The sequence below is a fragment of the Giraffa tippelskirchi genome, chromosome 4 (genome assembly GCF_054371585.1).
Source record: "Giraffa tippelskirchi isolate mGirTip1 chromosome 4, T2T-mGirTip1v1.2.pri, whole genome shotgun sequence".
Taxonomy (NCBI): domain Eukaryota; kingdom Metazoa; phylum Chordata; class Mammalia; order Artiodactyla; family Giraffidae; genus Giraffa; species Giraffa tippelskirchi.
The window spans coordinates 192683781-192696785 of record NC_137278.1 but is presented as its reverse complement, the minus strand read 5'-3'; the positions used below and the strand labels follow the sequence as shown (position 1 = coordinate 192696785).

Sequence of the window (13005 nt, the reverse complement as noted above, 5' to 3'; positions counted from 1 at the left end):
TCTCTTGGGGCACAAAGCCTAAAATATTTACTATCAGGAGCTTTCTAGAAAGAGGTCACCAGCCCCTGGATAAATGCGACATTTGCCACAGCAGCTACTGCAATATTTTGCTTTGGACCACACACATTCATTTAAAAGACTACTTTTGTGAGTCACCTGGGGGTTAGGAGAGAGAATCAAGTTGAGAGTTAATTGGGTCCTGAGGTTAAATAATTGTAGCTAACATTGAGCAGGTAAAATATGTAGCAAGCACTCAGATAATCACTTTGTATATATCTGCTGATTTAACTCACAGGAATCTTAAGAAATAGGTACTATTCCCCCCACCCCCCACCCCATTTTACCCAAGCTGAGAACGTGAGCTGCCAAAGATCATACTGGTAAGTAAGGGATGTAGAGGTTCATAGGACTTAACCCAGCAATGGGACATCAGAACCAATGCCCGCAACACCAGCCGTGGGATCAAAGGCAGACACGTGTGTGCGGATTGGGATGGGGGGCAGCAGGTGGTTCAAGGCAGAGGAGTTGGTGTGGATGTGAGCCCTCCCGGGAAGAATAGGACTACCAGGTGACAAGGACTGCTGAGGTCCTCGGAGACTCACAAAACCCCATTATTCCCACCTTTCCAGAAACAGGGCTTTCCCATTCCAACCCCTTAAATAAATCCTGGTTCAGAGTGTTCTTCGAATGAGCGTGTAAAGAAGTCTGCACACGATTTATCACGTGGAGAGATGAAGTGGGTAGGAAAATGGGGAGGATCTGGGAAATGACTCGTGGTCTGTATATTCATAATTTAATACACATCGATACGTTAAAGCCGAAAGTAGTAGCAGGGTTTAGAATTTACATGTAATTAATAATGTGTCCACTTCTGCGGCGGACGCTTCGGAGCATTTTCAGAGACTATAAACAACAATAAAAATAATAGAGTGATCAAACAACACGTACTCAAGGATAGAACCTTCAGCCCGACCGGCTTTAACCTCCTCTCAATTGTTTCCCCAGCCAAATATTCCTCCCACCCTCCCGGCAGGATCCCGGGGGTCGTCCCATCCGCCAGTGACGGCTTCTGAGAAGCGGTCCCGGGAGGGGTATTATCTCCAGGAACCCGTCCTGTCAACTTTGTAGTCGAGTCACCTATGTCGGTTGGTAGCGGCCGCTATTGCTTTAAAAGGACAGCGGATTTCGAAAGAGGGAGGAAGCGCGGTTGGGGGGGGTGGTCAGGAAAAGGAACTCCACCGCCTTTGATAACTGCCCAGCAGCCTTCCCTTCTCCAGGACGCGTGCTCGGCCGGGCAGCGCCCGCATTCCCGGCCGGGCGGCGCGCGCGCCCAGCGTTTTCGGGGCGCCCACCTCGGCAGGGAATTTCCCCCACCCGCGGCCGGGCGGGCGTGAAGCAGCACCGCTTTGTCTCCGGCGGCGTCGCGCTCCGCCGCTCGCCCGCTCGCCCCTTTTCCCCGGTGCGGGCTGTAACCCGATCTCCCATTTCCTGGTGGATTCTCTTAAAGAGGCCGCGGTCGAGAAGCAGAACAAAGGCTATTGTTTTATTTCCTCCTTCGGGTTCCGCGTCCTTACCGGAATGTCCCTTCCTATATAATTATTTTCATTGCGTCTGCGCTCGGCTCTGGGAGGTGGGGGTGGGAAGAAAAATTAAAAAAAAAAAAAAAGCCCTGTGCCTTTCAATGTATCCAAGAGACGGAACTAGGGGAGGGGGAGGCGTTGAGTAAATCCTGTCCGGAGGGTTCTGGGGCCCCGAGGCGCGAGCCCGGCGGAGCTTAGCAGCCCCGCGCCCGGGCCCCGGGGGCCTCGCGCACCGCCTCCCGCCCCCCGACCGCCGCGCCGGCCTTCCCCCCCTCCCCCGCACGGCTTTTATTTCCCGATGCCGGGCTGTAACCCGAGCTTTTATTTCCTGGTGGCTCCTTTAAGAGGCAGAGCTCAGTGCTGGGAATTCACGTCAGTTTCTGCACTGAAACTCTCAAGATCAATGAGCAAAGAGCTTTCTCAGTTCTGCCTTTCAGTTTCTCTCTTCCAGGAAGGAAAACATTCGAGAGAGAGAGAGAGGGAGGGCGAGGGAGAGCGGCGGGAGGGCGGGGGCGGGGGCGCCGGCCCGGGTGGGAGGAGAGAGCGGGGCAGGCCGGCCGGGCTAGCGCCCCGGGTCGCCGCGCCGCGACCTGCAGACCCCGCCGCCGCGCCGCCCGCTCCCACGCCCCCGCCGCCCCGCGCGCGGCGACTCGGCCGGCGCCCGGCCCGCCCCGCCCCGCCCCGCGCGCTCGCGGCCCCCCGGGGCGGCCGCCGGGAGAGATGCTGCAAGAAACTTCTTAAATGACCGCGTCCGGCTGGCCGTGGAGCGTTTCTGGGTTGGGGAGAGGAAAGGAAAGTGGAAAAAAAACTGAGAACTTCCTGATCTCTCTCGCTGTGAGACATGTCTGAGACTCCTGCTCAGTGTAGCATTAAGGTAAAGATCTTCTCCCCCTCCCTCTCCGGGGTGGAAAGCCTTGAGCTGCACCGGCCCGGCTGATCGTGCCGGGCTCCTCCGATCCGAGGGGGCTGTTGCAGTCGCTCTGTTAGCAGGAAATTATTTGGGGCGCTGGGGAAGGAGATGCAGCTCTCGGCGGCTGCGTACCCTCTAGTGTAACCTTGCTGCTCCCCCGCTCCCGCCGAGCCCCCTGACGGCTCCTGCGCCCCCACCCCACCTCCTTTGCTTTTTGACAATGAAATGCCCGTCACAGTCGGTCAGGAGGAGCCCAAGTCGTTCTCAGGTCTGTACAACACCCCGGTAATTAGTGCGCTTAAAAAAAAAAAAAAAAACCTGCTCGCTACTCCTACTCCCAACATGTGATCGAAATGTAACTTTTGTTCCCGAGGGGTGGTCTGCTTAGAAAAAAAGTTCTCCTGCTCCATTGGGGTTGGAATCTTTTTTTTTAAGGGTTCCGTGAGTCTGGTCAGACAGAGTCTCCCCCCCCCCCCCTTGTAATTGCAAGCGCTTGTCAGAGAGACAGTAGTGCTGTCAGCTTTTCCTGGGCATTGCACAATGAATTTCTTTCTTTTCTTTTCTGTCTTTTTTTTTTTTAAACAAAAAACCAAGGTGAATAAAGTTGCTGAATGGTTATTTTACTGTCTTAGGCATCTGAACGTTGAGCAATCCCAAAGTAGAAAACTCCTGTGATGCAGGAAGAATGATTGAAGTGACCAGGCAGAATGACCTTCCCACTTTGACAGTGCGGAGAGGGTAGCTAAGAGGAGAAATCTCCCAGTCTCTGGCCAAGGTTTGCAGTCTGGTAAATGCAGGATGGTGGAGGATGTTTGCAAACACAGTACTTATCTTCCAAGTAGTGGTGTGTGTATGAGCATTTATGTACATGTCCGTATGTCTGTAAAGGCTAGTCGTGCTGCGGTTTGTTGCTTCTAAAAAGTTGTTGTAAAGTTTGCCACCGTGAGGAGGCACACTGATATGTCCATCTCCCCCAATTAATTTTCCCTTCCCTGCGTTCGGTGTGCACTTTCATTTCACTGCTTCATCAATGCTCAGATGGAAAAGCCTTCTTCAGTGAGAAGCTGAAGCTGCTGAAGTTTGTTTGTGGCTTGGCCCATTTAATATGTTCATTGAGGGGACCCTGCAGAGACAATGAACAAATAAGCAGTTTTCTTCATCCGTGGGGCATTTTGAGAAACATCTCTCCGGTTTTAACATGGCTTTTACATAGGATCTGTTTGGAGGAAAACACAGCATTTTCTCATATTTGCTCATTAGGGTTTCATAATTATACTCAGGTGTTAGTGTTTCTTATCTGGCGCGATTTCTCAGGGGGTTTGAATTAGGGTTAATGTGAACTGAAAAGGTGGGTTGGGTTTGTTTTTGCCTCGTGCAAAAAACGCCTAGTGGAACTTTCGGGTTTCTGTGTTTGTAGATATCTGGGGATAGCAGTATGTCTGCTGTGGAGAGGGTGTCAGAGTAACGAACTTAGGTAGGTTGATACTTTAAAACCAATTTCTTTTGCTGAATAAATTCGATTCTATGAGTTCAGGAAAATCCTTAGGTATGCCTAATCTATCTGATACTTCATAACACAGAGGTAACTAAATAATAGGATATTAAATCTGTAAATTTTATTTAGCTCAACGACAGTAAATCTGACCTCAGGAGAACTTGGACAACTATGGGAGAGTGATTTTGGAGTGGAGACAAAAAAAAAAAAGTAAGCTGTTTTGTGGCTTGCTAGCTCTTCTAAAGAGACTGTATAAGTCTGCTGTTCTGAGGGGCTCGGGGCTGCAGGCAGAAATAACAAAAACGGGCTCATCTCATGGTACCTCAGTGGAAGACTATAGCAACTCTTTCCTTAGACGCATGGAAGGAACCAATCCCAAACGCAGACAGCGCAGTCTTTTAACTGTGACCTAAAAATTGCAGCCACGTTTTGTGTTATCATTTTCTATCTTATCGTTTACCCTCTCCATTCTTTTCAAAAGCCTCTTTTCTTGACTTCTGTATTTCTCCGTAATTAGAACAGATCCAATGGTCTTCCCTAGTAGTGAAAGTATCACTTTTAATTTGGATTGTCCTTTATGGAACCAGTCTATGACTGCTTACTTGGACCGTGCATATGTTTAAACGCAGGCACGGGAAGTGCATTTTCTCATGGAGTTTGTTTAGTTTGCAGTGTTCCAGTAAGAAGCTCTGGAGATCAAGGACTGGGATTATTCTAGCTTGTCTGAAAATGTTCTGGTGATTGTGTGCGGTGTTTCCCTGAGTCCCTGGGATGTGGTACAATGACTGCATGATAAAAAATGTTTGCCGGGAACCCACTAGTACAGCGATTTTTTTCTTTTCTAGAGTCCAGTAAACAATAAAGTTTTCTGTAGAGCAGAGAATGAGTGTCAGGAACTTTAAAGGATGAGCTTATGGCTCTGATGTCCTGAGGACTTGTGGCATGGAAAGCTCTCTGTGGAGAGTTTTCCCTCACCTCTCCTGTCTGCTCCTGAAATCTTTCTCCCTGGCTCGTATCCTCTACGAGCAGCTGGTCAGCAGGCAAGTAAATTCCTCAGCAGCTGGTGTGATGGAGCACAGAGGAGCCCAACCAGAGGCAGGCACAGGGGGAAGTACTCTGTTTACTTCTGAGCAGTGTCAGTTCTGCTAGAAAAAGAGTAGTGTATGATCTTGGTGGAATTTCCAGGGTGAAAGTTTCTGAATCAGTCAGTCAGTGACACCTTTATATGTATCGCTTGCGTGGTGGTGGTTGCTGATGAGTGCCTGATATTGGCTCTCGTGTTTCTTTTGCACTTTATGAGCATCTTCCCGGCACGCTAGGGAAGTCATCAGACACATGTTTACAGCAGAAGACAGGAGGACCAGCCCAAGGTCACCCAGACTAGGACTGCACCCCTCTATGTGTCTGCACTGGGCATTCTCATCATGAGAGATTAAATGCTTCCATTTCCGACCATTTGGGGGCTTTTGTTTGTTTAGCCTTTTTTTTTTTTGGTCTTTCTGTGTGGCATAAGGGATTTTATTTCCCCAACCAAGGATGGAACCTGTGCCCCCTGCATTGGGAGCGTGGAGTCTTAACCACTGGACCACCAGGGAAGTCCCTGGGGTTGTTTAAATGTAAGGACTAACTATATAAAAAGTTGACTTTTTTATCAGGGGATCGTGTGGCTGACTGCTAGGCATGGGAGGAAAGAAGAGGCTGTCTTTTCCATCATCAGCCTTCACCTTTAAGTCACCTGTTGAGTTCTAAGTTCAGCCAAGTTGTAGTGGAAAGCAGTTATGACCCAGCGACCCAGCCCTTTCAGGGAGGGCTTCCAGAATACGACAGAGAACAGTCGGATAACTTCCCTGGTCCCCTCCCTTTCTCTGCCCTCTGTATGGGTTGGCTTTCTTAGTGGAATGAATTCTCTATTTTCTTACTCTCGAGGAGACAACCCTCTGGACCCTGAGCTCCTTGGATTGAGTGGTGATTATCTTTTTGTGTCTTGTGCCCACCTTGGCACCTGGCTTAGATGTATATGTCAGTCACATTGGCTGACTTGCAGTGAGGCATGGAAGGTGTTCAGGGCCCCTTCCTCTCTGTCCTTTGTGCCAGGAATGACTTAAGGCTGCATCCACAGGCTGGCATGAAGTGGTTGTAGGGTCACTCTGCTGACAAAGGGAGGCCTGGGGCACTCCCTAGGGTGTTGGTCCAAAAATTATTATCAGAATTTTGACCTTATAATTTTTCTTATTTTGGTAACATTTTCAAAAACTGCTTTTGTGTCTAAAAATAAGCAAAAACATGGAGTTGAGTAAAAGGTAAAGGGGCTTGAGGAATCACTGGAGAAGGTCCAGCTGAGGAGACTTCTGAAGTTCTCCCTGGGTTCTTTAACAATTGAATTAATTAGAGACTCGGAGCTGGGAGGCTATAAAGATCACCTGGGCCAGCGTCTTTTATTGGCAAAGAGGTCCACACGGCTAAATGGTTTGCTTCAGCTGATCCGTGTCCGAGGCAGAGCAGTGCAGGCCTCTTGGCTTTCAAGCCCCAGCCCCTCACTGGCTGGGTTCATGGGTTCGTCCCTATAAAAGGCCAAAGAAATTCGATACAATAGGCTGTGCGCTCTCTGGCACTTCCTAACTTGGTCCATTTTAATCGCAAGCCAGCTGGTATGAGGGCATGGAGGTCTGTGCCAAGTAACACGGTGTGTGGGGGAGCCCTGGGTCGAGAGTGTATATTGTTAGATGTGAGAAGAGGAAGGAGTAGGAGTGGGGGATGAGGGAAGAAGGGCTCAATGGACTTGTCTTTGCACCACCATCTACTGCAATAACTTTTCTCTGTATTGTGGTGAAAAGCATGTAACATTAATTTTACCCTCTAAACCATTGTTGAGAGTGCAGTTCAGTCATGTTAAATCTCTTCCCATTGTTGTGCAACTGATCTCTAGAACTTTTCTGTCTTGCAACACTGAAACTCTATACCCACTCAACACTAGTTTCCCCTCTCCCCTCCTGCCGGCCCTCAGTTACCACCTTCCTATTTTCTGTTTCTGTGATTTTTGTCTTCTTTAAATAGTTCATATGAGTAGAATTATACTGTATTTCACTTAGCAGAATGGCCTGGAGGCTTGTCCATATTGTAGCATGGAACAGGGATTCCTTTTTTCAAGGCTGCTTTATATTCCATTTTGGCTTCCCCGGTAGCTCAAACGGTAGAGAATCTGCCTGCAATGCGGGAGACCTAGGTTTGATTCCTGCATCAGGAAGATCCCTTGGAGAAAGTCATGGCAACCCACTTCAGTATTCTTGCCTGGAGAATTAATTGCATGGATAGGAGCCTGGAAGGCTACAGTCCATGGGGTCACAAAGAGTTGGACACGCCTGAGCGACTGCCTCACACAGCATTCCATTTTATGTATATGCCATATTTTCTTTAATCCATTCATCTGTTGAAGGACATCTGTGTTACTTCCATCTCGTGGCTGTTGTGAATGAGGCTGCAGTAAACACGGGTGTACAAATGACTCTCTTGAGATTCCGCTTTGAGTTTTGGGTATATCCCCAATGATGGGGTGCAGTGGTACTTTTTTTTTAATAGTATGTGAGGAGCTAGTACTTGTGTTTTGGGTTGAGGGCTCTGGGCCTGTTTGCTGGGCCTTTTCTGAGAAATTCTGGCGGGAAACCTTAGGCTCAAACATATACCTTAATTTATACATAGTGAGGCTCTGTGTTTCAAACAGCATCAGCTGAAAACATGGCAGCTAGTCCTAGAGAAACAGCTTACCTCTTTAGCATAGGTAAGTCAAGGGAAAAAACAGCCCAGTTTCTAGAATTTCCTAAGGAAGCTAGCACTAAAACAGATTCTGAGCAGCTGAGTTGACCTACGTTTACTCACGCTGAGGCAGGTTGGAGGCAGGTGGGGAGGTGGCGCGTTTGGGGCTGGCATCAAGAGCCTGTGCGCCCTGTTATGGATATTGAAAAGTTGCTCTTTGGTGTGACACTCCCAGCAGAGTGAATAGGTGTCAAATGAAGCCCCTTGGGGTATGGGGTGTACAAACGACGTATTTTGTCTTCGTGAATGCTACTTTAGGAAAAGCACTGGTGTTGATTTCCTGGCAGAGACCCTCACTGCCATATTTGTTATGAGACGTGCGTAAGAAACCAAGCTCTGTGCGGATTTATTGAATAGAATGAGTGTAAGTCGATGCGGGGTTCCCACGCCAGGAGGGACCCGGCATAAAGACCGTTTGCTGCCAAACCTAGTATGTGCGGAGAGAAAGACTAAAGCAGTTAGAAGTTAGAATGGCAGCCTATTGAAAAACAAACCCCTTTTTAGTTGATTTCTGAACATAAAAAAACCAGCCTAATAAGTGTGGCTTTCTAGGGCCATCTCAGGCTGCGCCTCCGTGAACAGGAAGAAATGACGTGTGTCCACACCGTCCTCTGATTAGAAACGAGGGCTGCTGTGTGCTCGAGACGGTGCCTTCTGCATCTAAATAGTACCGCCGATGTGTTATTTGCCCTGCTAGCTTGCTTGATCAGTCTTTTCTTCTTAGTGAACGTATACACTTCGGCCTGGTCTTTGTCTGAGGCAGTGTCCCCAGTCTTTTTGGCACCAAGGACCAGTTTTGTGGAAGATACTTTTTCCACAGATGGGGGGTGGGGGCATGGTGGTGGTGGGTGGTTTGGGGATGATTCAAGCACATTATATTTACTGTAGACTTTATTATTGTTGCATCAGCTCCACCACACATCATCAGGCATTAGAGTCTGGAGGTTGGGGACCCCTGGTCTAATGATCTGGAATTTGGGGAGTATGGGTTGGAAGGGCAATGAGGCGTTAGTCTGTGTGTTTTAGGTGTGAACCCCCTAGAAGCACAGACTGCTCACTCAGGCCTGTGGACTAAACTGGAACACCTGCATTTTGGGAGCTTTTCTAAAATCTCAATGGGCTTTTCTGGTGACTTAGAGAGTAAAGAATCCACCTGCAGTACAGGAGACCTGTGTTCAATCCCTGGGTTGGGAAGATCCCCTGGAGAAAGGGAGTGGCAACCCACTCTAGTTTTCTTACCTGGAGAATTCCATGGACAGAGGAGGCTGGCATACTATAGTCCATGGGGTCACAAAGAGTCAGACATGACTAAGCGACTAACACTCTCACTTTTCACTTTCTTTTTTAAAATTTTAACTGGAGGATAATTACTTTACAATATTATAATGGTTTTTTATAATGGATCTTGCCATACATTGAATGCATAGGCATATATTTGTCCCCTCCCTCCTGAACCCCCTTTTCCCATCTCCCTCCCCACCCCATCCCTCCAGTTTGTCTCAGAGCTTTGGGTGCCCTGCTTCATACTTCAGACTCCGACTGGCTATCTATTTTACGTATGGTAATGTGTATGTTTCAGTGATAAAAGTCTAGGTATTTAAAGGGGTTTGGACGGAGGAGCCTGGTAGGCCACAGTCCATGGGGTCGCTAAGAGTCGGACATGACTGAGCGACTTCACTTTCACTTTTCCCTTTCATGCACTGGAGAAGGAAATGGCAACCCACTCCAGTATTCTTGCCTGGAGAATCCCAGGGACAGCAGAGCCTGGTGGGCTGCCGTCTATGGGGTCGCACAGAGTCAGACACGACTGAAGCGACTTAGCAGCAGTAGCAGCAGCGTGCTGCTTTGGTGGTCATCCGTCCTGCATTTCTTCCTCCCCCTCGTCTTGCATCACTACTACGGTCACTTATTGGATCCTGCTGTGTGGCAGTCCTCAGACTAAGCATTTTATCTGGATTATCTCATTTGCTCTTCATGACTCCCTCTGGGAGGCAGGTTTTCTCCCTGTTTTACAGAGGAGGAGCCTGAAGCAGTTAAGCGATGTGTTGGCCTGCCATCTCCCAGGCTGTGCATGGAGAAGCTCAGGCCAGCATCTACCTTCCCTCCTGACCCCAGTCTCAAGGCCAGCCTCCTTTGTGAAGAAAGTTAGAAAAACAGAAAAACTGAGAGCGATGGGGTGATGGTGGCACTTCCCACAGGCCAAGCTGAGAGGCAGGAATAGAGCTGGCAGGGATGCCCCCTCCTTCTCTGGTCTCCTCCTCCTTGGGTGGGTGGTTCCTAACCAGCCCTCTGGGGGCAGGGTAGCCAGATGGTCAGTTTGCACACAGCACCCTGCCTGGTATGGATGTCCAGGTGTCCTGTTTCTACACCAGTGCCTGATGTTGTCTTGTGATGCTTTGTATTTGGGTGGGTTCCTTTGGGCCCTTTTCATGTTTTTCTTAGAAACCTTTCCCCTCTCTACTTTCCCCTGTGTGTGCGTGCTAAGTCGCTTCAGTCGTGTTTGACTCTTTGCGACCCCATGGACCATAGCTCACCAGGTTCCTCTGTCCATGGGATTCTCCAGGCAAGAATACTGGAGTGGGTTGCCATGCCCTCCTCCATGGATCGAACTCGCGTCTCTTAAGTCTCCTGCATTGGCAGGCAGGTTCTTTACCACTAGCATCATCTGGGAAGCCTCCAACTTTCCCTCAGTGACTCCTTATGCCATCATCATGTGATCAGGCGGGTGACAGGCTGGGGCCATGGGAGCTAGACACCTTGGTCACACCTTGCTCAGTCTCTCCTTCCACTGCTTTTTACTTTTTTCCAGTTTAAAAATTTTTACACAGTTCAAGAATGCAGTACATTTTAGAGACTTTCCCTCTTAGTTTGCTGTACAACGCAGGGAGCTCAAACCTGTGCTCTGTGACAACCTAGAGGGATGGGATAAGGTGGGAGGTTCAAGAGGGAGGGGTCGTATGTATGCCTGTGGCTGATTCATTTTGATGTATGGCAGAAACCAATACAATATTGTAAAGCAATTATCCTCCAATTAAAAAATTTAAAAAACCCATCCCTTTCACTCATCTAAAGATACTGTGTGATTTCTTGGAATCTGTCTGATGTCGCTTCAGGCATTCCCTGATTTCCCCCACCACCAAAGGAATCGTTTTTGTTTTCCTCTCTCCTGATAACCTGACGCCACTGCCCTTGTTCTAATTTCCTGAAGAGAGGCTGTGGGCCCTCTGACTTGATGCATTTCTGAATTTGAGCAACTTTAACGAAGCCTGTCTTCAGAGCAGATGTAGGGACGGAAGCAGACAGAGTACAGTGTGGAGGGAGCTGAGGGATTAAGAAAGTCTAAGTCCCAGTTCTCGTGAAACAGAGGAGGAAAGTGACTCCTGCAGCATTTAGATGTGTGTGTGCGCTCAGTCGTATCTGACTCTGTGACCCCATGGACTGCAGCCTCCCAGACTCCATGAGATTTTTCAGGCAAGAACACCGGAGTGGGTTGCCACTTTTTGCAGCATTTCAGTAGTCTGCCTGAAATGGGTAGAGATGTGGTACATATTTACAATGGACTATTACTCAGACATAAAAAGGAACAAAATTGGGTCATCTGTAGTGACGTGGATGGACCTAGAGTCTGTGATACAGAGTGAAGTTACGTCGGAAAGAGGAAAACAAATACTGCATAGTAACGTGTATGTGAAATCTTAAAAGCTGGTACAGATGAGTCTTTGCAGGGCAGGAATGGAGGTGCAGCCATAGAGACCTGGTATGAACGTGGTGGGGGATGAATAGGGAGGTTGGCGTTGACATACATACACTACCATGTATAAGAGAGAGAGCTAGTGGGAACCTGCCATATAGGACAGGGAGCTCAGCTCAGTGCTGTATGGTGACCAGTGGGGCGGAGGGGACTGGAATGGGGTGGGAGCGAGGTCCAAGAGGAAGCGATAATTGTATACATACAGCTGATTCACTTCCGTGTATGGCAGAAACTAACACAACATTGTAAAGCAACTATACCCCAATTTTAAAAAATGAAAAAAAAGAAAATAACCTGCTTGAGATCACATTGCTCTTCGTAGCTGAGCCAGAGTCAGAATCAGGTGTTCATGATCCCAGGGCCATGTCCCACTGACACCAGGAAAGTTGACAAAAAGCAGACAATAAATCAGAAAGCACAGCTTCGTTGTGGGGACTCCTGTCTAGAGAGTGAAACCGGTTTGTCTGGCACCACACAATGACTGATGGTATTAATGATCATCATTATGACCTCCGCGTTAAAGACAGTCTTTATGAGGTTTAGGAAGTGAGGAAATAGTGTCGTGCATTTTGGAAAGCTAGCCAACGAACAGGGCTGGCATAGAAATAACGTTACCTTTTAAAAAGGCCACGCTTCAGTTATCTGGACCAGTGACTTATGAAAATAATACTTTCCTCCCCAGTGAAGACAGGAAAGAGCTACCCAACAAATCTGCACACTCACCAGACTTCGTGTGTTCCCCGGCGGTGCTTTCCTCTTGTATGTGGGAGTCAGACACACGGAAAACGATCTGATTTCCTGAGTGACCCGCAAAGGGCGTGCAGTCCCGCTGGTGTGAGTGCTGTGGGTGCCGGTGCTTAGGGATGTGAGCACTGTCATCGTAATCACCGCTGTTTCAGAGTTTGATTTGCATTCTATTCTGCCTGATAGCTGTTCATCGGTTCTTATCTGTAGTGCTGATTTCCCTTAAGGGGATTGTAAGTTCTTGAGAAGAGGGGACCAGTCATTGCTGTACCATGAAGGGCTTCTAGGGGAAGGACAGACTCTGGAGTAGATAGACCTGAGTGTGAATCTTGCTTCTTAAACTTATTCATTTTTTAAAAAAATGTTATTAGAGTATAATTGCTTTACAGTGTTGCATTGGTTTCTGCTGTACAATGGAGTCAGCTATTTGTATACATATATCCCCTCCCTCTTGAACCTCCCTCCCTCCTATCCCCTAACTTGTTCATCTTAAGTTTGAACCTGATGAGTCATCTGAAGTGGTAATAAAAGTACCTATCACAGGACTTCCCTGGCTGTCCACTGCTTAAGACTTCCATCTTCCAATGCAGGGGGTTGAGGGTTCGATCCCTGGTTGGGAGCTAGGATCCCACATGCCGCGGGGCCAAAAAACCAAAACATAAAACAGAAGCAGTAGTATAACAAATTCAATAAAGAATTTAAGAATGGACCAACT

At 48.2% G+C, this 13005-nt stretch overlaps 1 protein-coding gene across 6 annotated transcripts in view; it reads left to right on the top strand.

Annotated features, from left to right (window-relative positions):
• The first annotated feature begins 342 nt into the window (after positions 1-342).
• ETV6 (ETS variant transcription factor 6) overlaps positions 343-13005 on the top strand; it is a 317723-nt gene continuing 305060 nt past the window's right edge. For 3 of the 6 annotated variants that reach the window (XM_081589331.1, XM_081589330.1, XM_081589333.1), the window contains exon 1: positions 2113-2454. In XM_081589331.1, the coding sequence (XP_081445457.1) occupies positions 2422-2454 (33 nt within the window). In that variant the 5' untranslated portion in view covers positions 2113-2421. Of the gene's footprint in view, positions 381-2112; positions 2759-13005 lie in introns of those variants that run through there. The other 3 variants (XM_081589337.1, XM_081589332.1, XM_081589334.1) reach the window with 3 other exon arrangements.